The sequence below is a fragment of the Anabrus simplex genome, chromosome 3 (assembly GCF_040414725.1).
Source record: "Anabrus simplex isolate iqAnaSimp1 chromosome 3, ASM4041472v1, whole genome shotgun sequence".
In the NCBI taxonomy this organism is placed as follows: domain Eukaryota; kingdom Metazoa; phylum Arthropoda; class Insecta; order Orthoptera; family Tettigoniidae; genus Anabrus; species Anabrus simplex.
Genome location: NC_090267.1, coordinates 88,265,135 through 88,289,800, shown reverse-complemented (window position 1 = coordinate 88,289,800; position 24,666 = coordinate 88,265,135). Strand labels below are relative to the sequence as shown.

At 42.0% G+C, this 24,666-nt stretch overlaps 1 protein-coding gene across 2 annotated transcripts in view; it reads right to left on the bottom strand.

The window, feature by feature from the left end:
• The window catches only part of LOC136867042 (putative inorganic phosphate cotransporter), a 550,887-nt gene that overhangs the window by 78,842 nt on the left and 447,379 nt on the right, over positions 1 to 24,666 (bottom strand). For both annotated transcript variants that reach the window (XM_067144142.2, XM_067144143.2), the window contains one exon: positions 1,518 to 1,705. In XM_067144142.2, coding sequence (XP_067000243.2) covers positions 1,518 to 1,705 — 188 coding nt within the window. The remainder of the gene's footprint in view (positions 1 to 1,517; positions 1,706 to 24,666) is intronic.

Sequence of the window (24,666 nt, the reverse complement as noted above, 5' to 3'; positions counted from 1 at the left end):
GAAAGAGAATAGAAGCTTTTGAAATGTGGTATTACAGAAGAATGCTGAAGATAAGATGGGTAGATCGAATTACAAATGAAGAGATACTGAATCGATTTGGTGAAAGGAGAATGATTTGGGAAACTTTGACCAGAAGAAGTGACAGAATGTTAGGGGACACCTTAAGACATCCAGGTCTTGTTCAGTTAGTTTTTGAGGGAAGTGTAGGTGGTAAAAATGGCAGGGGTAGACAAGCAGATTAGAGTAGATGTAGCATGTAGTAGTTACGTAAAAATTAAAAGGATAGCACAGTATACAGTAGGGTGGCGTGGAGACTTGCATCAAACCAGCCTATGGACTGATGACCCAAACAACAACACACCGTCGGAGGATTGCAAGGATTACTCCTAACAGTTAAACACTTCAAGGAAAGGCGGAATGTTAAAAAACGACTGTAGCACTGTGGCAGTGATGGAGACTAATTAAGGATATCTACAATAATATTAGGTCTATATTGGGCCTGAGTATAAAATGGTGAGCAAGATATGATTCTCTCTGGGCCGTAAAAGTGATAACCTAATAGTTAAACACTTATTAAAAACATCATTAGGCCTACGTATTACCAACAGACAAGCATTACTAATACTGTGCAGTACAAAAGAACTGCTAATGAGCATCAAGCACAGGAAGATAGCCTGCCTGATACATTGGAAATTTTAAAAAAAAATACAGCATCCTGCAGAAAATGCGAAGCATTAGCCATTGAATTGACCAACATCTGGAAGAATGCACAAAAAGAAAAAACAAAGAAGAGGCACTACAAAAGCAAGAAGGGAAATCGCATGGTGCTAGAGAATTTTAATGGTCATGTGTCTTAAACTAGAATTCATTTACTAAAATCTATTTTCCCGATTCATTTTTTCCAAACTTCAGTGCCAATTTTGTTTTACTTAAATAATAAGTAATCTCAGTGAAATGTTTTCAGGAGGTAGTCATGAGGTTTCTGCATTCTTCTGTGCATTAATATTAAAGAAAATGTAGTTTTTCTATTTTATTATGACATTTATGTGCCATACAGATAAAAGAAAATTTAAGTTTGAAATTTGAAAAATAATCTGGAAGTAAATGAATAAAATTTATCTTCAAATGAATGCATAGAACTGTTGCAATATGTCTTGCCAATGCATCCAAAAAATATGGAATGTAAAAATTGAAATCTTAATACGAAAAGTTTGTTTTCAAAAATACCATTTTAAGTTCATATGAAAAATTCAAAATTCAAGAACAAATAAAATTTTTGACTTCAAAACTTGGGCACTGCTACATATTTACATGACAAAAATTATTTCAAAAATTTGGTTGAAATTGACCACATAGAAGAAAAGTTAAAATTTTGGCTGTGGTCTCCCCTTGATTTCAAGTAGGTAACAGAGAAATGAGAGAATATAAAGACAAGATTATATTCAATTTTCTGAATACTGTCGTCCCTACAATCTAACAATATGTGAAATTGGAACAACAAGGCGACAACTGCTTACATTCGTAGAGGAACTGTTGCTGTATTCTGCTGGACAGTAGTTCTCGTCTTGAACAGCCGTAGTGTTGGGAGACGCGTGAGGCTTCACCATCTCAGTGATAGCCACCGACAAACAGATTCGCATTGTGTAGGCATTGGCTACAGCAAGGAAACCCATGATGGACAGTACGTAGCGCTGGGCAATGCATCCTGTGAAAATATATTGACATGATATTAATATTGAACCTAAGATGTGATACAATAGATAATCTCACTGCATAAACAAACAACACAAATACCAGTATTCTCATACATCAACATAAGCAGGTGAAGAATTTGCCTGGTTCGTAATATGCTCTCTGTCTCTAACAATGAATATCAGCGCAAAAATGGGTTTGTGTATGTTAACCACTAGTGCATAGTGCATTCGTCATCCAAATTTTACGTGAGCTAATGCGGCTACAGTACTATGTTTTATGAATAACGTATGATACAACATTACCTTTTGGAATGCATACCGGTACTGTTCACTTGTAACAAATACACATTATACATTATAGTTCTTTGATAACTAGCTAAACTACTCACTAACCAATTAGTCTATGCCCTGGTTGGCAGGACAAGTTGGCTCAAAATTACTAGTGGGCTGAGACATGGAAGTGTTCTATCACCAATCCTGTTTACAATAGTAATGGAAGACATCATGAGAACAACAAAAGCAACATATGGAGGAAGAGAAATGAACATGTTGTTATTTGCAGATGATATTGTGATTTGGGGAGAAGATGACAGGAAGGTTCAAGAACATTTAGATGTGGTGAATGGGAAGATCAAAAAATGTGGATTGAAAATAAGTGTAGAAAAGAGTAAAACTCTTCTTATGACTAGAGGGGAGAAAGAAGAAAATGGTCAGATTAGACTTGCAGACAAGCCCCTGGAAGTAGTGGAAATGTTCAAATGCCTGGGAAGTGAATTAATGGAGAATGCTCAACCGGATGCTGAGATTAGTAAGAGGATTCAAGCTGGAAGTTGTTTCTATCATAGTGTAAGAAACATGTTATGGGACAAAGATGTGCCAATGGAAGTAAAGGAAACTATGTACAAGATGTATTACGTACCCATAACAACTTACAGAGCAGAAACTTGGACAATGACGAAGAAGGATGAGAGTCAAATACAGGCAGCCGAAATGTTCTTGAGGAGTATGATACAGAAGAGTAGAAGAGACAAAAGGGGAATGAGAAAATCTGGGAAGAAATTGGAGTGGAAAAAATGAATGATAGAATAGAGAAGAGCCGACTAAGATGGTTTGGGCACATAAAGCAAATGAGTGACAAAAGAATGCCAAACAAGGTGATGAAAATGCAAATGCAAGGAAGAAGAGGCCATGGACGACCACGATTGAGATGGAAGGATACCATCCAACGCAGCATTATAGAAAGAAACCTGGACTGGGACACAGTGTTGGAGGAGGAGTGGTGGAAAAACCAAAGAAAGTGGAGAGGAACCATATTTGCCCCTACCTGGCTACAGCTGCATAAAGGGAAAGGATGATGATGATGATGATGATGATGATGATGATGATGAGTTGAACTTATTCATCTCAAGTTGTGACTGTTGATACTGTAATCATAGTCACGATACCTCCTATTTTTGGTGTAATCTGAGCCATAAAGACAACATAGGCTAGTTAATTACATTTTCAAGGTTTCGATAACTCGTAATGACAAGAGCAGAGTGTGCAGTGGATTAGTCCGTCCTCTCTAGTTCTGCCAATGATGTTTCGCTCCAATGCATCCTCATGATACAGCACAGCTCTTAAATTTCAGGTTTGAGCTTTTCTGCCTGACAAAAATCTTTCACTTCTAAGGAGGCTTCTTTCAGGCAAAGTGGAATGTTCTCTCATCAGACACCTCGCAGTAAATAAGTCTGCCCCTCATCTTCAAGTATTGCAGAGAATCCAACAAATCAATACAGCTGAAACTCTCTTAAGACTAAAGATTCTTCCCCGCTTATTCCCAATTAGGATCAAAACCGGTATGGATCAAGCCCAGTTGTACGATAGAATGCCTTTCCTGATGCTAACCAAATGTGCAGTGATATATTCATTATTGTGCATTTCTGTGGTGATTTGTACTGTGATGTGTTGTATCATGTAAATGAATATGTATATTAAGAGGAACACAAGCACCCAGCTCCCTAATTAGAGAAATTAACTAGGTTAAAACCACCAGCCCGGCCGGGACTCGAATCCGGGCTTTCTGAACCGATGGCTGACCACTCAGCTAAGGAGCCAGTCTATCAAGACTAACAGTTATAGAGCTTTTCTTATTGTAGGTAATCTTGTAGTTGTACATGACTGTTGATATCGGGATCATAGCCACAGGACCTCCAGTTTTACAGGGAATCCGAACCACAGGGATGAACTCTTGTGGGTGGGGATGGCAGAATAACACCCACAGTATTCCCTGCCTGTCGTAAGAGGTGACTTAAACGGGTGTGGGTTGGCGACTACGGGGCCCTCAGCTGAGTCCTGGTATTGCTTCCACTTACTTGTGCCAGGCTCCTCACTTCCATCTACGTGTTCGACACCCTTGGTCAACTCTTATTCATTTCCGACCCCGACGCTATTAGGTTGCGAGATCTAGGGACTTTTTCATTTTCAAGCCCTCGTGACCCTTGTCTTCCTTTGGTCGATACCTTCATTTTTCGAAATGTCGGATCTCTTCTACTTTTTCTCTCTGATTAGTGTGACAGTATATAGAGGATGGTTGCCTAGTTGTACTTCCTCTTAAAACAATAACCACCACCACCACCACCACAGGGACATGACGTTTCATTTAAAGAATCCCACAGGCATTATCGGGATTCAAACCGCGGTCGTCTTGGTGAGAAGTCAGTGATTCTGCCACTTGACTATCACTCCACTAAGCTTCTTCTAAGTAAACTTTCTAAATTCATTATTAAACAATGGATCAAATAATTATATTACTAATTACAACATAACACGGTATGTGTTTTACCTTTTCTAGGGTGTTCTATACGTTTTATAAAATCACCTGGTGACCATATACACACGACAAGAATGACTATGCATTTTCCGTCCTCACTTCTTGACTATGAAATAGTATGTTGGATTGATTGTAAAGAGTTCCTCGTGAAGCAGGTAATGTTATCTATTACTTTCAGACGAACGGACGTTTTGTGCTGGCAATTTCCGGTCGTCTTTGAAGTCTGCCGGAAGTTGTTACTGCTGAACAGAAACGCACAGAACGCAAATTTAACATCATTCTCTCTTAAGAATATCTGCTGCAGTATATACGGTACTGTTGTCTAATGCGATCTTCGGTTTTTGAGACTAATAAGGGAAGAAGACAGCACATTATTCATTGCTAGAATACTTAAAAGAGTGCAAGGGAATTTCGTCTTCATTACTCTATAGTTTTCGCCTTATATGCAGTGGCGAGTGGAAAGTCCTTCGGTTCAGAGGGTGCTGGATTCTATTTCTGGTCACGTCTGGTTAATTCCTCGAGCTAGGAAACTAGCCGTAACGACTGGCCCTGATGTCCAGTATACACGATGCCAGTTGACAGTTACTGGCTACCTGTGAACACTTCGGCCCAGCTGTCCAGGCAACTGCCCTCACAATTGTTGCCCGGGCAATTGATAGTCTCCAGGAGTTGACCGATGACAACCAACTGGGCCCAGCTGCAAACCCCACCACCCGGAACTCAGTATTGTCGGGACAGTTGGGGCTGTGTGAACGTGACAGGCTAGTAGCTGTATATTTATTTTGTGCCAGTTCATTTATGTCAACCGAGAAGTGCAGCCGACTGCGTGGTCTTGATAAATGAAAAACTCTTAATTTATTTTTAAATTATTTGTAAGCTGTTCGCATAATTATGACTCTAAAGTAGGGTGATGATACTAACGTAAAATTTGTTGAGCTGCATAGTGAACGATTATGTTTGTGGGACCGGCACGAAGACCTATACAAAGACGAAAATGCTTGTCGAGCGGCACTTTCTGACATTACTGATAAAATTAACATTCAAGGATTCGGTGTGATTGAAGTCAAAACTTTGAATGACTTCCGGCACATGCCGGTATAATTACAAAATAAAAGTAATTCCTCACGGGATATTGCAGACGCTGCGCATTCAGACTTTACTCGTCATCTACTGGCGTAGCAATAGCTTCCTCGTGTGAACGGGTTCTTGTTCATCTGGACTGGCCAGCGATTGTCCCACAATAATTAAGAGGACAACTGTCGCCAACTATTGTCTCATCAACTAACATCGTGTAAACTAGCTATAAAGAGCAGAGAGGCACCTCCCCTTACAACTAAGTAACTATTATTGTATGGTTTTTAAAGTAGACACTTTGAATGAGGATTTATTCAGTTCTGGCATCAGGCGCAGATGCAACTAGAGGGGCAATGTTTTCATCTGGCGCGTAGTTCTCTTCTTTGACATGCTGGTCGGTCAAGCTGAGCCTGAACCTCTGCCCTTCTGTGCTGACTCTTTCTTGGGCAAGTTCGGCTCGCGCCTACGTAAAAGCTACTATTTCTTAACGCACACAGAACGGGAGATCTAGGCATTGGCGAAGAAAGCCCCTGCGAACGAAAATACACGAAGGATTATCGCACCGAGTCCAACATCAGTTTCAAATGCAAGTGTTGCAAATCTGACGTCTGAGAAGCGTGTTGTGCTTAATGAAATTAGTCAATACAATTAACCAACGCCACCTCTGTGGTGAAGTGGTTAGCGTGATTAGCTTCCACCCCCCTCCCCTCCCCACTGGAGGCCCGGGTTCGATTCCCGGCTCTGCCATGAAATTTGAAAAACGGTACAAGGGTTGGAACGGGGTCCACTCAGCCTCGGGAGTAGGTTTTCCGTGGTTTCCCACTTCTTCTCCAGGCGAATGCCGGGATGGTACCTAAATTAAGGCCACGGCCGCTTCCTTCCCTCTTCCTTGTCTATCCCTTCCAATCGTCCCATCCCCTCACAAGGCCTCTCTTCAGTATAGCAGGTGAGGCCGCCTGGGCGAGGTACTGGTCCTCCTCCCCAGTTTTTCTCCCCGACCCAAGTATCACGCTCCAGAACACTGCCCTTGAGGCGGTAGAGGTGGGATCCCTCGCTGAGTCCGAGGGAAAATACAACCCTGGAGGGTAAAACTTTTAAGGTTTTCGGAGACGCCGATGTGCCGGAATTTAATCCCGCGAGAATTATTTTACCTGCCAGTAAATCTACCGACACGAGGCTGATGTATTTAAGCACCTTCAAATACCACTGGGCTGAACCAGGATCGAACCTGCCAAGCTGGAGTCGGAAGGCCAGTGCATCACCCGTCTGAGCCACTCAGTCCTGCGTAAACGGATTAAGCAAAGAAAGAAAGAATAATGCGAATGGAAAAACCAAAAGCCTGTTTATCTACCTACTGACTTGTATATTTAACTATTTACCTATTTACTATAAATATAAGTGTTTTCTAAAGAAAAAAATCCTAACGGGACACTGGGATGACAGGTTAAAAATGGTTCTGTCCTGTTCAAAACGGGACGTCTGGTCACTTTATCTAAGCTGTTGAAGGAGGAAAGAGGAAGTATGGAGAAATAGCCTACTGTATATGAACTCGTAGGCAGGTAGGCATTCGTGGTATTGCATGATCCTTGAGTATTCCCCGTCCTAATGAGCTACTGTAGATGGGAATGTAATGCATGTCGTGCCGCGTTCAAACTCCAGCGGTTTCCGCTACTTTGGATTAAAGGCAGATAGGTATTTAAAGACAGCCTTTGAGCAAATGACAAGCCACGCTGGGTTTCCTAGGTGTGAAGGAATTAGGCTTTTCACCCGGAGTGGATACTGCACAAGCTGGCCCCGCGATGTAGGGGTAGTGTGCCTGTCTCTTACTTTGAGGCCCCGGGTTCGATTCCCGGCCAGGACAGGGATGTTTACCTGGGTATGAGGGCTGGTTCGTGGTCAACTCAGCGGTTTAACGTTGCACTAAGACATCGAAGTTTTTCGGCGACTTGAGGATGCGAAAGGTAAAATAGCGCCAGCATTAGCCTGGTGTGAAAATGGGAAACCACTGATTACAACTGAGGAGCTATCTTACGATGAGATAGCGGCCCCAGTCTAGAAAGCCAAGAGTAATGGCCGAGAGGATTAATCGTGCCGACCACACGACACCGTATAATCTGCAAGCCTTAGGGCTGAGCAGGGGTCCCTTGGTAGGCCAAGGCCCTTCGGGGTTGTTTTGCCATGGGGTTTAGTTTGTTTGGGCAATGTACAAGCACTAAAAATATTGACAAGATGAGCAGAAAGAAGAGAAAGGGATGCGAAATATCCTACAAGTACAGGTCAGAAAAGAGGGCTAAAAATTAAGCTTTTAGCAGATGAGAAATAAGGCCCCGACAACCGATCTTACATAGTGAAGGAATGAACCGACAAATTTTAGAAGCTATTTTCCAAAGAAATAAAAAATGTCGGGTGCAAGAATATTTTATCAAAATGTTCAAATTAGGGAATTAATCTTTTACAAAAACCCTTTCAGTAGTAATTTTTAACACAGCCATTTTGTTTAGGTGATATAGGACAGTGGTAAAAAACGATGTTTTCTTACCTTTACAGTTTCATTCTGTTTTGTTTATTTCGTTTTCTTTATCAATGATACACATGACCTGGAAAGCTATGTGTGTTGGGTATTCAGCCCGAAGGCTGGTTTGATCCTCTACAGCTCTACCAACAGCTGTCATAGATAGCCTAGGTGTCAGTGAAGAGGCATACTAGGGAAATGAGGAGTGAGGTAGTTTCCCATTGCTTTCCTCACCAGACCAGAAGTTGCTATTACATATCAGTCTGCCAAGCCCACTGAAATGCACGCACCAACCTACACTATGAGCGATATTTTCACACCATTCATAACAGGGACTGGCTGCATAAGGAATGGTATTACTAGCATCGCTCATATCTCGGTCACTTTCATATTGTCAAAGCCAAGGAAGAGACTGAGACAGGTCAATGAAAGTAACAAATTTATTCTAGCCCATACCAGAAGACATAGTGCACTGTAAACTCTACATCTCGCCAGCAAAGGCATAAACAATAGAAAATAGCCGTTTCCTAAGACGCGATGACAGGAGAGTTTCAGAGAACTTTCAGAGTGTATCTTGAATGGCATGATCCAAGGCACTAAGGCCCTTTTTACCCAGTTTGTCATTGTACATAAATATTACATATTAATTCAAGATACTGAAGCTTTGCAGACCAATTAGAGATCATCTTGAAAATATCCCATACCCCATAGTATAGGATAAGGATAAATGAGTGAAAATGAAAATCCACAGCCTGTTTCCAGTCATTCGACCGGGTCAGGAATGGAATGAATGAAGCCCTCGTCTAACGGCGAGGATAGGAATTGTGCCGGCTGCTGAAGTCTGTCGCATCCCTCTGGGGCAATGATTAATGACTGACAGATGAAATGATATTGGAGAGTGTTGCTGGAATGAAAGATGACAGAGAAAACCGGAGTACCCGGAGAACAATCTGTCCTGCCTTCGCTTTGTCCAGCACAATACATGGAGAGCCGGAATTTCAACCACGGAACCCAGCGGCGAGAGGCCAGCGCACTGCTGCCTGAACTACGAGGCTCCATAATGGTAAATAATGGGTTTTAAAAGAATAATCATAGAACAGGATAAGAAGCAGTGAAATTCATTTATGACCAAGGGCTTGTACTGTAGCCAATTGAACATTTAAAAAGATACAAACAGTCTGAGTAGGTCTGTCTCGAAGCCGTCTGGGAAAAGCGAACGATGGACATTAACTATGCTGCTCAGTTTATGATTACAGATATTTCGGTGTTGATTCAAAACAAACAAAAATTACATTAAGGCATTCGGGTTGCAAAAGAATGCTCACAGAACAGGATAAGAAGAAGTAAAAAAATGAAATCGGCTTTTAGTGCCGGGAGTGTCCGATTACAAGTTCGGCTCGCCAGATGCAGGTCTTTTGATTCGACTCCCATAGGCGACCTGCGCGTCGTGATGAGGATGAAATGATGATGAAGACGACACAAACCTGAGTCCCCGTGTCAGTGAAATTAACCAATTATAGTTAAAATTCCCTACCCCGCCAAGAATCGAACCCGGGACTCCTGTGACCAAAGGCCAGCACGCTAACCATTTAGCCATGGAGCCGGACACAAGAAGCAGTGAAATTAATTTATGATTAAAGGGCTGGTCCTGTTACCAGTTGAACATTTAAAAAGGTACAAAAACAGTCTATAAATCTCGCATTTCATTGACTGATTATAGAGTACTGTTGGATGTTGAATGGAACGAGGCGAGGTCCTTGGGGAAGGAGAGTGGGATAGCAGCGGATATCATTGTTTACCAACGGTGAGCACTGACCGTGACCACAGCCAAACAGACGACTGACCTTGAACTCAGCCTCTTGTGAGAAGACTCACTCAACGACCTCGGGTAACCGATCCAATCTGTGGATGCGTGGCCTACTTCAGAGCATTCTTCGAGGCACGCGCTTAAAACATTCCAGAGTTCTACTGCGCACGTCCGGACATCTCGGGCGAGTTGGCCGTGCGCGTAGCGGCGCGCGGCTGCGAGCTTGCATCCGGGAGATCGTGGGTTCGAGCCCCACTGTCGGCAGCCCTGAAGATGGTTTTCCGTGGTTTACCATTTTCACACCAGGCAAACGCTGGGGCTGTACCTTCCAACTCCTTTCATATCCCATCGTCGCCAAAAGACCTATCTGTGTCGGTGCGAGTAAAGCAACTAGCAAAAAAAGAAGAAAAACATTCTAACTACAACAAACTCATAACCAGCATATACCCTGCTCCGTGGTTCTCAGGGAACGGCTGTTAAGAAGCCGGTCGTGGTTCGTTCCCTGGTACTATTTCGAAATGGAGGGTCACATACACTAGAAGCGTAACAACGAGCTAGATCAAAACCAATTAATTAATCAAGTAATCAATCAGTCACTACTGATCTGTATTTCAGTCGCCCAGGTAGCAGATTTCCTGTCTGTTCTTTACCTAGTCTTTTCTTAAATAATTGCAAAGAATTTGGAAATTTATTGAACATCTCCTTTGGTAAATGATTCCAATCCCTACGCCCTTTTCCGATAAACGAATATATGCCACAATTCGTCTTCTCGAATTCCAACTTTATCTTACTTTTTTTAAACACCACTCAAGCGTATACGTATACTAATGTCATTCTACGCCATCTCTCCACTGACTGCTCGGAACATACCACTTAGTCGAGCAGCTCGTGTCTTTTCTCCCAAGTCTTCCCAGCCCAACATTTTCGTAAAGATACTCTTTCGTCAGAAACCACCCAGAACAAATCGAGCTGCTTTTCTTTGGATTTTTCCAGTTCTCGAATCAAGTAATACTGGTGTCCTAAACACTGGAACCATACTCTTGTTGGGGTCTTACCGGAGACCTACATGCCCTGTCCTTTACATCCTTACTACAACCCCTAAATACCTTCATAAACCAAATGCAGAGATCTGTACCCTTTATTTACAATTCCGTTTATGTGAATACCCCAATGAAGATCTTTCCTTCATACCTGTGTACCTTCGTACTTACAGTGATCCTTTCGGAACTTTCACCCCATCAACGCAGTGATTAAAACTGAGAGGACTCTTCCTATTAATGAAACTCATAACCTGACTTTTAATGCCGTTTATCATAAAAAACCATCCCCTGCTATTCATCTCGCAACTCTGTCGAGGTCTTTTTGCAGTTGCAGTTGTAACTTGTTTATTACTCTGTACAGTATAACATCATTTGCAAGAAGCCTTATCTCTGATTCCAGTTATTTATTCATACCATTTATATATATAAGAAAACATAAAGGTCCAATAATACTGCCGTGAGGAATGTTTCTCTTAATGATTACAGGATCAGATAATGCTTCACCTACTCTAATTCTCTGAGTTCTATTTTCTAGAAATATAGCCATCCATTGCCACTCTTTTGTCTAGTCCAATTGCACTCACTTTTGCCATTAGTGTCCCATCATCTACCCTATAAAATACCTTAGATGGGTCATTCGCGATAAGTCCATTTGGCCTCTTGAATATGAGATATCTGCTGTACCTTGCTGGAATCCTACAAGTTGAGCTTCAATGGAATAACATTTCCTAAAGCCGAACTGCCTTCGATCGAACACCAGTTGTTAATTTCGCAAACATGTCTAATATATATATATTTTTTTTGTATTTGCTTTACGTCGCACCTACCCAGATAGGTCTTATGGCGACGATGGGATAGGAAAGGCTTAGGAATGGTAAGGAAGCGGCCGTGGCCTTAATTAAGGTACAGCCCCAGCATTTGCCTGGTGTGAAAATGGGAAACCACGGAAAACCATCTTCAGGGCTGCCGACAGTGGGGTTCGAACCCACTATCTCCCGAATACTGGATATTGGCCGCACTTAAGCGACTGCAGCTATCGAGCTCGGTCTGATATAATCAGAAATAATGTTTTCCCAAAGCTTACATGCAGCACTTGTAAAACTGACTGGCCTGTAATTTTCGGCTGTATGTTTGTCAGCCTTTCCTTTATACACAAGGCCTACTATAGCAACTCTCCATTCACTTCTGGTATGCGAAGAGATGGATTCGATGCTGAGTTCACCGAGTCTGTCTTCAATTATATCATTTTGTAGGTAGTTCTTTATAGGTTTCAATTTCAAAAAATGATCAATTTGCAGAAAAAATAGTAACAGGAGTAATTAGGTCTAAAATGTGATATTTAGTACCAATTTTTATAGGTTTTTCTTATAATAACTTAGCACAGGTCTTTTTGAGAAAGCGTGGCGTTCGAGTAACGAGAGAAGGCTGTGCTAGGCTCAACACAATAACTGCAGCCACATTCAATCACCTGACAGTTACTCTACTAACAAATTTTATAAACAATCTGTTTTTTCAGTTCATTCTACAACATCATGATGGCACCTTTCCCGTGAAGTGTGGTATTCGGGTGAAATGATTTATTCATGTTTTCTTTCTGGGGATGTCTGCGGGTTCCTTAAGCCCGGGACCCGCGTGTATTGCGGGCCTTGCAGACCCTGACATTTCGCCACTAACACTACAGGTCTACAGGGTCTCTCATATAAACTCAGACCGAACGCACGGCGTTTGTACTCTGCGTTACGGCAGTTGCCTCAGCCGAACTTAGGTCGCGCACGGCCGCCCCGCTTTAAGCGTGTATACAATGTTATATGAAATCGTACCTTATAAAAGATGCTGGAAGTGTCGTCCTTCCTGGGTTATACAGGCACTGTATCTGGTAACCACATTCTGGCTGACACGAGTGAGTTCTGTCACTGTAATGTTTCTGATTTCATTCGTAAGGTTTTCTTTCAGTTTCTCCAATGTGTGAGGATTTGTTCGATACACTTTTTCGTTCAGTTTACCCCACAAGTAAAAATCACACACTGTTAGATCTGGAGAAGGAGGGGGAAATAGACCAGCACTGATCACTCTATCTGCAAACACTTCCAAGATTGTAAGAAGGGAATCTTCTACAGTATGAGCAGGGGCTGAATCTTGTTGAAACACCCACGCGATTTTTCTTCTTCCGCTAACTGATGGAAGAACGGCGTCAAAATGTCATCTTGGTGCCTCTCTGAATTTACTGTCGTCTCGAAAAAATAGGCCCAGTTATTCGTCTTATACTAACAGCACACCAAACACCAATCTTCCTATCATAATGAGGGACTTCATAAATACAAATACAAGCTACCCAACATTAAGTTTTCACGTTTTCCTTATAGAATGAAAATACACGGATGCTCTAACAACTGCCAGACGCGATATCTACAGAACATTATGAGTAAAGAGGCAAATTAATAGCTGGTACTTACAAGTACCGTCGGTCAGCTAAGAGTTAAGTGCAGCCAGTATCCAGTATTCGGGAGATAGTAGGTTCGAATCCCACTGTCGGCAGCCCTGAAAATGGTTTTCCGTGGTTTCCCATTTTCACACCAGGCAAATGCTGGGACTGTACCTTAATTAAGGCCACGGCCGCTTCCTTCCCACTTCTAGCCCTTCCCTGTCCCATCGTCGCCATAAGACCTATCTGTGTCGCTGCGACGTAAAGCAACTAGCAAAAATAAAAACACCATTAGGGTTTTCTGCACACAAACTGTTCACACGACCATTTAGATGAAACCAGATTGCATGCGAAAATACGGTGTTGCAATAATAACTGTCTCACCATGTTAACAGCTGAGATTCAGACTGGCAACTCATGCCTGCCAGGTGGAACACGTGCAGGCTGCTTGCAAGGTCAAGAACTATGCGCGCGCCTCTCTTACTGCAGCCTACATCTCGGAGAGTAAAAACGCCGCTTCGACGGTCTTAGTTTATATGAGAGACCCTGTATGTAAAACTGTCGGTTCCGTGGCTTAAGGTAATAACTTTTAAAGTCAAATAAAACTTAAGTGGTTTTCTTAAAACGTGTATAATGAACGTACCCGATGTAACTGACAGTACAATATCAAGAGACTGTAAGTTTGTCCGTCTCCTTGGCTGAATGCCGCGTAGTAGCTTTTGGTTCAGGATGGTCACGGGTTCGGTTCCCGGCCAGGCTGGGGATTTTAACCTCTTCATTTACACACGACACAACACAAGACAACACAACACAACACAACACACCACACTGCCACAGAAACACGTAATAATTGAATGCATCCCTCCACCCAAGACTGGCGACAAGAGGGGCATTCGCTCGTAAAACTAGACGAAGTTCACATGCGCGACACAGTTCGCACCCAACAAGGTGTGGAAAAAGCTGCGGAAGTAGAAGAAGAATCACAATACCTAAAATTTCTGACTAGAGCATAGAACAACGGAGACCTAGTGGATGGCGAGCTGGTTTAATTGAGGAAAGTCCACTTTTCGGAACCGAGACATCAAGTATAAACCTCGATTATACTTGATGTCTCGGTTCCGAAACTCTGGCCAACCATAAACAATGGATTTACACACAACACGAACTTTCCTACCAATTGGGCTGTGTCAAGTGGCCTTAGAAGTTTGTTATATGTACTGTATGTACGTTGGGTATTCAGCCCGAAGGCTGGTTTGATCCCCCACAGCTCCACCAAAAGCCATCATAGATAGATTAGGCATCACTGAAGAGGCATACTAGGGAAATGAGGAGTGAGGTAGTTTCCGGTTGCTTTCCTCACTGAGTCAGTAGTTGCTATTACATATCAGTCTGCCAAGCCCAGTGAAATGCATGCACCAACCGACCCTATGAGCAATACTTTCTGCACCATTAATAACAGGGACTGGCTCCTAAGGAATGGTAGGTATTACTAGCATCGCTCATACCTTGGTCACTTTCATATTGTCAAAGCCAAAGATGAGACTGAGACAGGTCAAAGATCATTGATTGATTGATTGATTGATTGAAAGTAACAAATTGCTCTAGCCCATACCAGAAGACATAGCGCATTGTAAACACTACATCTTGCCAGCAAAAAATTGAAGTAAAATACCAATCCAATAACAATATATCGACAGATAAGCATGCGGCCGAATAAGGTTGTATATTACATTTTTACTCATGTTGAGTATTTGATGGAGTAAGGTCTATGGACATGATTTCCGCAAGTTATGTTTTAGAGAATTAACTTGTGCAGAACAAGGGTTTACGCACGCACTTGGCTACCGCTAAGCATACTGAAGCTCTCCGACCTTTTCAAGCTCATAACTCGAAACAGGCCGTGTCTAACATAGACCCTTCCGGCCGCACGCTTCAATTAAGGTTTTCCATTTGTCCGACTCCTTGGATCAATGGTCAGCGTTGAAGCCTTCGGTTCAGATTATCACGGGTTCGATTCCCGGCCGTCTGATTAATTCTTCTGGCCCGGGTCTGGCTGTTCGTGTTTTTTTTTTCCCTTTCCTCTTCATATTCAGACAACACAGCACACTACCGACCACCATGAAAGCACGCAATAGTGATTACATCCCTCCATATAGGGTTGGCGTCAGGAAGGGCATCCGACCCTAAAACAGGGCCAAATCCAGATGTGCGACCCCACATTTGTGGGAAAAGCAGTAGAAGAAGAAGAAATTAAGTTTTTCCATTTAATTTACGAGAATTTTAATTGTTTCTTATAAATATCTGAAATCAGTGTTGAAATATAATAACGTAATGATGAGTATATTGAAGCCGTCTGGGAAGCGAATGATGAACATAAACAAGCACATATTATGACTGCTTCTCATTTTCTAATTACAAATATTGCTGTGTGGATTCAGTCCGGCTCCATGGCTAAATAGTTAGTGTGCTGGCCTTTGGTTACTGGGGTCCCGGGTTCGATTCTCGGCAGAGTCGGCAATTTTAACCAGCATTGGTAAATTCCGTTAACGCAGGGGCTGGGTGTATGTGTCGTCTTCATCATCACGTCATCCTCATCACGACGGGCAGCTTGCCTACGGGCGTCAAATCAAAAGACCTGCACTTGACGAGCCGAACATGTCCTCGGACACTCCCGACGCTAAAAGCCATACGCCATTCCATTGTGTGAATTCAAAACAAATTAAAGGCTTACCCTAATCTAAAACTTCCATTAAGGCAGTCGGGTCGGAAAAACAGAATCGTAGATATGGTTCACTGTTGTAATAGAACACAATAAGCGAATCTATTGAACGCCCACATCCCATTTTATATGACTACCTCTCTACGTCAAACAAACCAGGAACGAATTCAGACTGTGATTGTCAAAACTCCCACTACTCCTTCACAAACCGGACGAACATGACGAAAACAAGTTCCTTTCATATACTAAAGGCGGATGTCAGAACGGGGACACACAATAAGTGTACTTCGAGATCCTGCACTGGGATGCGTTTACTATTTTTCTCAAATAAAGAACAAAGACAAACAAAATAAACCGGCGACACATTTATTCCGTAAAGACGTTTGACTGCCATGACGACTGCTGCCCAGATAGATGGCCTAGAGCTATTGTGGAGATTCTCAGCCACCAGACGAGTTGGCCGTGCGGTTAGGAACGCGCAGCTGTGAGCTTGCATCTGGGAGATACTGGGTTCGAACCCTACTGTCAACAGCCCTGAAGATAGTTTTCCGTGGTTTCCTACTTTCACACCAGGCAAATGTTGGGGCTGTACCTTAATTAAGGCCACGACCGCTTCCTTTCCACTCTTAGGCCTTTCTTATTCTATCGTCGCCATACGACCTAGGCTATCTGTGTCGGCGCAACGGAAAAAAAAAAGTTTTAAAAAACATTCCAGTCGTATTGGTACGCTTTCACGACCAGGCCCACTGATCAGGTCCGGCCCGAAAAGAGTGGAGAGAGTCTTACCACCACCAAGGCGGCAGGATTTAGGGGCGGTTAAAAATCTGTAAATAAACAATACTTCTCTTTTTTTTTCTTTTCTATTTTCGCTATTTGCTTTTCGTCGCACCGACACACAGCTTCAACAATGGGATTGGGAAGGGCTTTAACTGGGAAGGAAGACATCGTAGCATTTGTCTGGTGGTTAAGAGGGAAACAGCAGAAAACCACATGAGTAAAGAAATGAAATCTCAGATAAGGCTTTTTGCGGATGATGTACCGTATAGAGTAGTAAATAAGTTACAGAATTGTGAGCGACAGTAAAAAGACCACATTGTGAGATAGACAGCAGACAATGGTTTGATGGTAAACAGGATTAGAATTCAGGTTGTAGGTTTCGTTCACCAAGAGAAAAGTTCTTCAGTTTTAATTACTGTATAAATTTGAGATCACTGTCAATTGCTAGGAATATATATCTATTGCTATTTTGCTTTACGTCGCACCGACACAGATATGTCTTATGGCGACGATAGGATAGGAAAGGCCTATGATGAGAAGGAAGCGGCCGTGGCCTTAATTAAGGTACAGCCCCAGCATTTGCCTGGTGTGAAAATGGGAAACCACGGAAAACCATCTTCATGGCTGCCGACAGTGGGGTTCGAACCCACTATCTCCCGAATACTGGTTACTGGCCGCACATAAGCGACTGCAGCTATCGAGCTCGGTGGAATAATTTTCAATGGGGTAACCACATTAACAAGATTGTAAAGAAAGGATACGGATCTCTTCACATGGTTAGGAAGGTATATAAGGGTTGTAGTTAGGACGTATAGGAGAGAGCATATAAGACTCCTGTAAGACCCCAATTAGAGTATGGTTTCAGTGTATGGGACCCTCACCAGCAGGATTACTTGATACGAGAACTGGAAAGGATCCAAAGAAAAGCAGCTCGATTTGTTCTGGGTGATTTCTGACAAAGGAGTAGTGTTACTAAAATGTTGCAAAATTTGCGCTGGGAAGACTTGGGAGCAAGAAGAGGAGCCGCTCGAATAAGCGGTATGTTCCTAGCTGTCAGCTGAGCTCTTAAAAGTAGGAAAGATCATAATTATGAAGATAAAGTTGAAAGTATGGACAAACTGGGGCAAATATTAATTTATAGGACGAGGAATACGGGACTGGAATGTTCAATAAATGTCCAAGTTCTTTGAAAACATTTAAGGAAAGGCTAGGTAAACAACTGATAGGTAATCTGCCACTGGATGACAGCCCTAAAAGCAGATCAATGATGATTGATTGATTGATTGATTGATTGATTGATTGATTGATTGATTGATTGATTGATTGATTGATTTATTTATTTATTTATTTATTTATTTATTTATTTATTTATTTATTTATTTATTTATTGACAATGGGGTTCGATTCCATTATCTCCCGAATGGTAGCTGACAGCTACCGTGCTACGTGCCTCAAACCGCATAGCCACCTCGTTTGGTAAGCAATAGACTGCATGGTTTACAATGTAATGGGTAAATAAACTTGACGACGGAAATTTTGTATCAGAGATAGTAAAAACATGACGCTTCGCTGGTGACAAATCTCACACCGCTGCCCCACCCTTCCATCACAACTAATCGCTTACCGTTGGCTTTTCCCTTCTGCGGTATTGCCAAGTCTACGGATTTATCAGTCGATATACTGAAATTTTACAGCATTTAACACGGATTTTACAACTATGGATTTTTTTAAGATCAGGCAATATTTCAATTTTTAAGTGAGAAATCAATAATGGTATTTGGACGAGTTCATTTAGTACCTTTTCAGCAGACTATATTTCTGTTATTATTATTTATTATTATTATTATTATTATTATTAATATTATTATTATTATTATTAGTTTTGCGTCGCACTGATAGAGACAGGTTTATAGACATCTTCGGATAGGACAGGTCCGGGGGTCTAGGAACGTAAAGGAAGCGACCGTGGACTTCGTTTCAGCTGCCATAGATGGCATAGGTGTCACGGAAGAGGCATACTTGTTGAATGAGTTGTGATGTAGTTTTCCGTTGCTTTCCTCGCTATTACATAGTCTGCAGAACCCATTGAATGCACGCACGAAGAGGTCATCAATTATGCACAATTGCTGCATCTTTCTGCTACTGATGCAGAGGCAGACTGCATTGTTGTATCAATTTGTAGACTGAGTTCACAGTTTACATTTTCTGATTTAAAAAAAAAAAAAACTATTTGCTTTACGTCTCACCGACATAGGTAGGTCTTATGGCGACGATAGGATAGGAAAGGGCTAGGAGAGGGAAGGAAGCGGGCGTGGCCTTAATTAAGGTACAGCCCCAAAATGTGCTTGGTGTGAAAATATGAAACCACGGAAAACCATCTTCATGGTTCGAAACCGCTATCTTCCTGATGCAAGTTCACAGCTGCGCTAACCGCACGGCCAACATTATGATAATTACTGATAACAGCAACAGATACCATGAAAATGAAATCGCGTACCGGTATGGCTTTTAGTGCCGGGAGTGTCTGAGGACAAATTCGGCTCGCTAGGTGCAGGTCTTTTGATTTGACATCCATAGGCGACCTGCGCGTCGTGATGAGGATGAAATGATGATGAAGGCAACACATACAACCAGCCCCTGGCCAATGATGGTTAAAATTCCCGACCCTGTCAGGAATCGAACCCGGCACCCCTGTGACCAAAGGCCAGAACGCTAACCATTTAGCCATAGAGCCGGACAATAGATCCTATAATATAATAATATGTCAACGTCATCGCATCGAAAATACTATCGTTGCTTTTATTCTTGAAATACAAAATTTGGTTTCTTCCCTGCCACCAGTAGACTAAATGCGTGTTAACCACATTATCCCATTCCTATCTCCATTTTTATACCCGTTCTACGGAATGTTTTGAAGTCATCTACTTATTTTCACAGCAAAGGAGTTGGCAGCACTGGCCTCTTATATGGGCAAGTTTACCAGGCAGGCCGGCCATGTCGAGATTCTTCGCATCGATGACTAGTATTGTACCTCAGAGATAACACAGTACAATACAGACAGTCTTAGCGTAATAATCGCAAACAATCGTATATATTTTCCATTACGGCAAACCAAATCACATACGAGTGTTAAGGAATTAGCTCCAATTCACAATTGTTGGTAAATCTAAGACACGGGACGCAAGTTGAACTTTAAAGCTTGACATTTTCGTCACCAAACGCAAAAGGGTTAGTTAGGATCGGGAAGGAAATGGTCGATGGACCATAAGGGGAAGCCATAATATTAATTATCACCCCTAGAAAAACTAATACCAAAATATTGTTCTACAGAGTGTTTCCGTGGTGATTACAGACTTTCAGGAATACCAGAGAATGGCACAAGTATCAATTTGAGATAGGGATACCCGGTTCGGAAATGGCTATCACCGCATATAAGCCAAATTTATTAGGCCAGAGTAAAGTGTAGCTTTCACCGAAGTCCCAGTCTCATCCATGGCTGCAGGGGTTCCCAACCTGGGGAGCGCGCCCCCTTAGGGGGGCGTGGGGCTTTATCAGGGGGGGGGGGCGTGATGTGATTTCCGAATTAATTTTTTTAACTCGAAAATTACAATTTTGTGTAATAAACATTTTTCGAATCTCTCCAAGTGATTGTCGCGCCAAGTCAATCGTTCAAAAGCACTGGTAATTGCCTACTGTCGACACGAACCTCTGCGGAGCCGCGAGGTTGGAGGTGAAATAAGGAATTTGGTGTGTTGTGAGGAGCAAAATGAAGCCTGAGAGCAGGTGCAGGAACAAGACCAGTCAACGCACGTTTAATTGCACACTTTGTGGACCTACTTGCTTGAAAGTAAACTATGACCAGACGCGACATGTTTCTAGTCATCAACGATATGGTAGTTGCTTTCATTTTCCATTATTATTGTTACATACTGTACAAGGGTTTTCTCATTAACAAAATATATTACATGAAGGAGGTACTTGTATAAATGTCGGTATTATATCAAATTGATCTAGTGGCGAGAACAACAGGAGATAAGGTAACAATAGTAGGCTAAATTATAATAAATGTATTAAAAGAAGTTAAGCTTTCACGGCTAGCGTGAAATTCTATGTAGGCCTACTGGTATTTTGGGCTACAACTAATTAATGTTTAACCACAGCAATTAATGAAACAGTCACATTTTCTCACCAAAGATCTTAACTGGCAATAAGTTACTACAGTTAGGAGACGACATTAACTCTGAAGAACAAAGAATATCGGAGTTTCAGAAGCAACAAATGAAGTGGAAGTTCCTCCTTCCCTCTCACTCTGCGGCATATAGACTCGTTTTGTGGGTAGCTCGTCCTTGAAAGCTCTGTTCCCACCCCTATATATATTCTTATTCTTCCCTTGCAGTCAAATTGGCGAGAGCTACATAGTACAACTGTACCATCAGAGATGGCGCAGTAATGGCCATGACAACACATCGCTGATAGACCATCAGTGGCCAAGCCCTTCGACTGTTGATTCCGTGCCTCATATACTTTCGCAGTGGATGTGTCTGTCAAGTTTATTGTGACTGTTGTGTATGCTTCGCTGTAACAGTGCAACTGTGTGAATTGTGTTATTTAATATAGCGACTTTAAAAAAATTGAAAACGATGTCCAAGGAGTGACTGTACAATGATGACTACATTAAATATGGCTTCACAGTCGTTGAACGGAACGGAATACAACAGCCTCAATGCGTAATCTGCTACTGCGTTCTGCGTAACGATGCGATGAGGCCTGTGCGTTTGGAGAGATATTTAAACACGAAGCATTCAGGCTTAAAAGACAAAATCACATAATTTTTTGCAACTAAGCTCAACTCACTAAAACGTATGAAATTAGATTCATCGGGTACTTTTAACCAAGAAAATGAGAAAGCAGTGGAAGCATCATATGAACTAGCTCTTCTGATTGCCAAAGACAAAAAAGCATATACATTTGGGGAAACATTAATAAAGCCATGTATGTTATTAGCCGTAAATATAGTTTTGGATGAAGGGAGTCGGCAGAAATTGTCTAAAATTTCTCTTTTTGATAACACAGTGAAGTGCAGACTTCAAGAACTGTCAAAAGACATTAAAATGCAAATTTTGGAGGTGAAAGAATCTCCAGTGTTTTCAAATCAGTGTGATGAAACAACCGATGTGGCCCATTGTGTCAACTGATTGTATATTGTCGATTTGTCGACAATGGAATTTTAAGAGAAGAAATGTTGTTTTACCAATGTTTGAAAATAACTTCGAAAGCTTGTGATGTGTTTTCTGCCATCGATAGTTTTTTCCAAGAACGTGGACTTTCCTGGGAAAATGCAGTGGGTGTATGTACGGATGGTGCACCTGCTATGATTGGGTCACGTTCTGGGTTTCTCAAATTGGCGAAAGATAAAAGCCCAAACATCATGGGAACCCACTGTATAATTCACAGGCAGGCTTTGGCGGCCAAAACCTTGCCCCAAGATTTTAATAACACTCTAAAAGTCGCTATAAGAATTGTGAACTCTGTGAAGAATAGTTCTTTACAGACAAGATTGTTTGAAGCCCTTTGTGTTGACCTTCAAGCCGATCACAAAACTCTCCTTTTTGCTGGCTATCAAAAGGGAACATGTTGGCTCGGCTGTTTGAATTAAAGTCTGAAGTTGAAATTTTTCTTCTTAGTGGAGGAAAGAACGATCTGTATGAAGTGTTTACTGATGCCAATTTTATCGTCTCATTGGCATATCTTTGCGATTTTTTGAAGCTTTGAAGAGTTCGAACTTAAAGCTCCAAAGCAAAAACTCCAATATTATGCTTGCTTATGATGCCATCAGAGCTTTCCTGGAAAAAATACGGTTATGGAAACGCCGGCTTCAGTTGAACAACTTCTCATCCTTTCACCACCTCCAATGAAATTTTGCCGGAAAATGAACGTGATCGTAATTAAGTCACATTTGGATTCCCTGGCACAATAATTCAATTTCTACTTTCCTGATACCTCGTCAGATGAATGGTCCTGGATGTTAACAAGAACTCCGTTTGCCATTGATATTGAAGCATTGCCAGCACAACTTCAAGAAGAGCCATAGATTTGAAGTGTGATTCAAAGCTAAAAGATGATTAGTAAATATTAGGACTGGCCGAAGTTTGGGTAAACTGTCTTGCAATGTATCCTGAAATGGCCAAAGAAGCATTGCGTGCCATTGTCCCATTTTCAACGACATATTTATGCGAGTCAGGATTTTCAACACTGAGTGTCATAAAAACAAAGCAGCGCTGTCGGCTTGATGTTGCAAGTGATCTCCGCTGTGCTCTGTCAAATATCAAACCAAACATACCGAATCTTACCAAGAGAAACCAGTGTCAACCCTCTCACTGACATTTGTTGACTAATTTAAGGATTTATTGTAAAAGTGTGTTCTTTGCATTGTGCTCAAATGAATTTAGTATGTCACAGATATAAAGCTCGTACTTCATATTATTTTTCGTAAATAATTGAATAACGGAATAATTCATTACGTAGTGTCATTAGGTTAGGTCTATATCCTCCAGGTCAGTTTATCGGAGAGGTTATAGAAATGACGGGGGAGGGGGGGGCGCGATGACCACCCGTACCTGAAAAGGGGGGCGTCAGCTGGAAAAGGTTGGGAACCACTGCATGGCTGTGACAATATGGAAGCTGCTGGGGTATGGGTGGTGCTGAGTAATGACATTCAGAGCACGACTAGTGCATCTGAGTGTTATGAAAGGTGTTGCTCATAGGGTCAGTCGTGCTGCAATAGCACTTTCTGACCCAGTGAGGAAAGCAATGGCAAACTACCTCACTCCTCGCCTTGCCTAGCACGCCTCATTTTGGTGCTGCCATTGGTTTTTGCGGTTTCCTTATAACCGCATAACCTTTGGTGGTGATATTTGAGGATCCAACTAGCCTCTGGGCTGATGACCTAACAGACAGACACGAACGTGGGATAGGAAAAAACTTACGAATCTTTGTCTGGAGATGTAACAGTTTATTTAGCTGCACTACATACAAATGATGCCTTCACTGGCGGGACCTAGTGTTTCTGGTATAGGCTAGAGCAATTTTGTTACTTTCATTGATCTGCCTCTGTCTTATCCTTGCCTTTGACAATATGAAAGTGACTGAGGTTTGAACAATGCTAGTAATGTCATTCCTTATGCTGCCAATCCATTCCATGAAAGGGGTGAAAATGTTGATCACAGGGTCGGTTGATTCATGCATTTCGATGGGCTTGGCAAACCGATATGTAATAGCAACTTCTGGCTCGATGAGGAAAGCAACGCGAAACTACCTCACTAGCCATTTCCCTAGTACGCCTCTTCAGTGATGCGTAGGCGATTTATGGCAGCTGATGGCGGAACTGTTGAGGATCCAACCAGCCTTTGGGCTGAGGAATGAACATACATACATAGATACATACATACATACATACATACATACATACATACATACATACATACATACATACATACACATGTTACGAAGCCATTTAAAACAGCTGTTCCAAATACAGACATGGCGTATGAGGTCGTACAACTTTGACGGCGTTCTAACGATGTCATAGGCAGAGAGGATTGCTCCTCTTCAGTCTCTACAGGTGTCTCGTTCACAAGAATATTGACGAGTGTTGACGAGCAGCATGTGAAAAGTGGGCTAATTCAGAATCCTCGATGGAGTACTCAGACACATGTCGTTTTTAATGATATAATCGACATTACTTTCTATTTACAATTAACAGGTTATCAATTAGCATTAATCTGGATCAAAAGACATTCTGGCATCTTT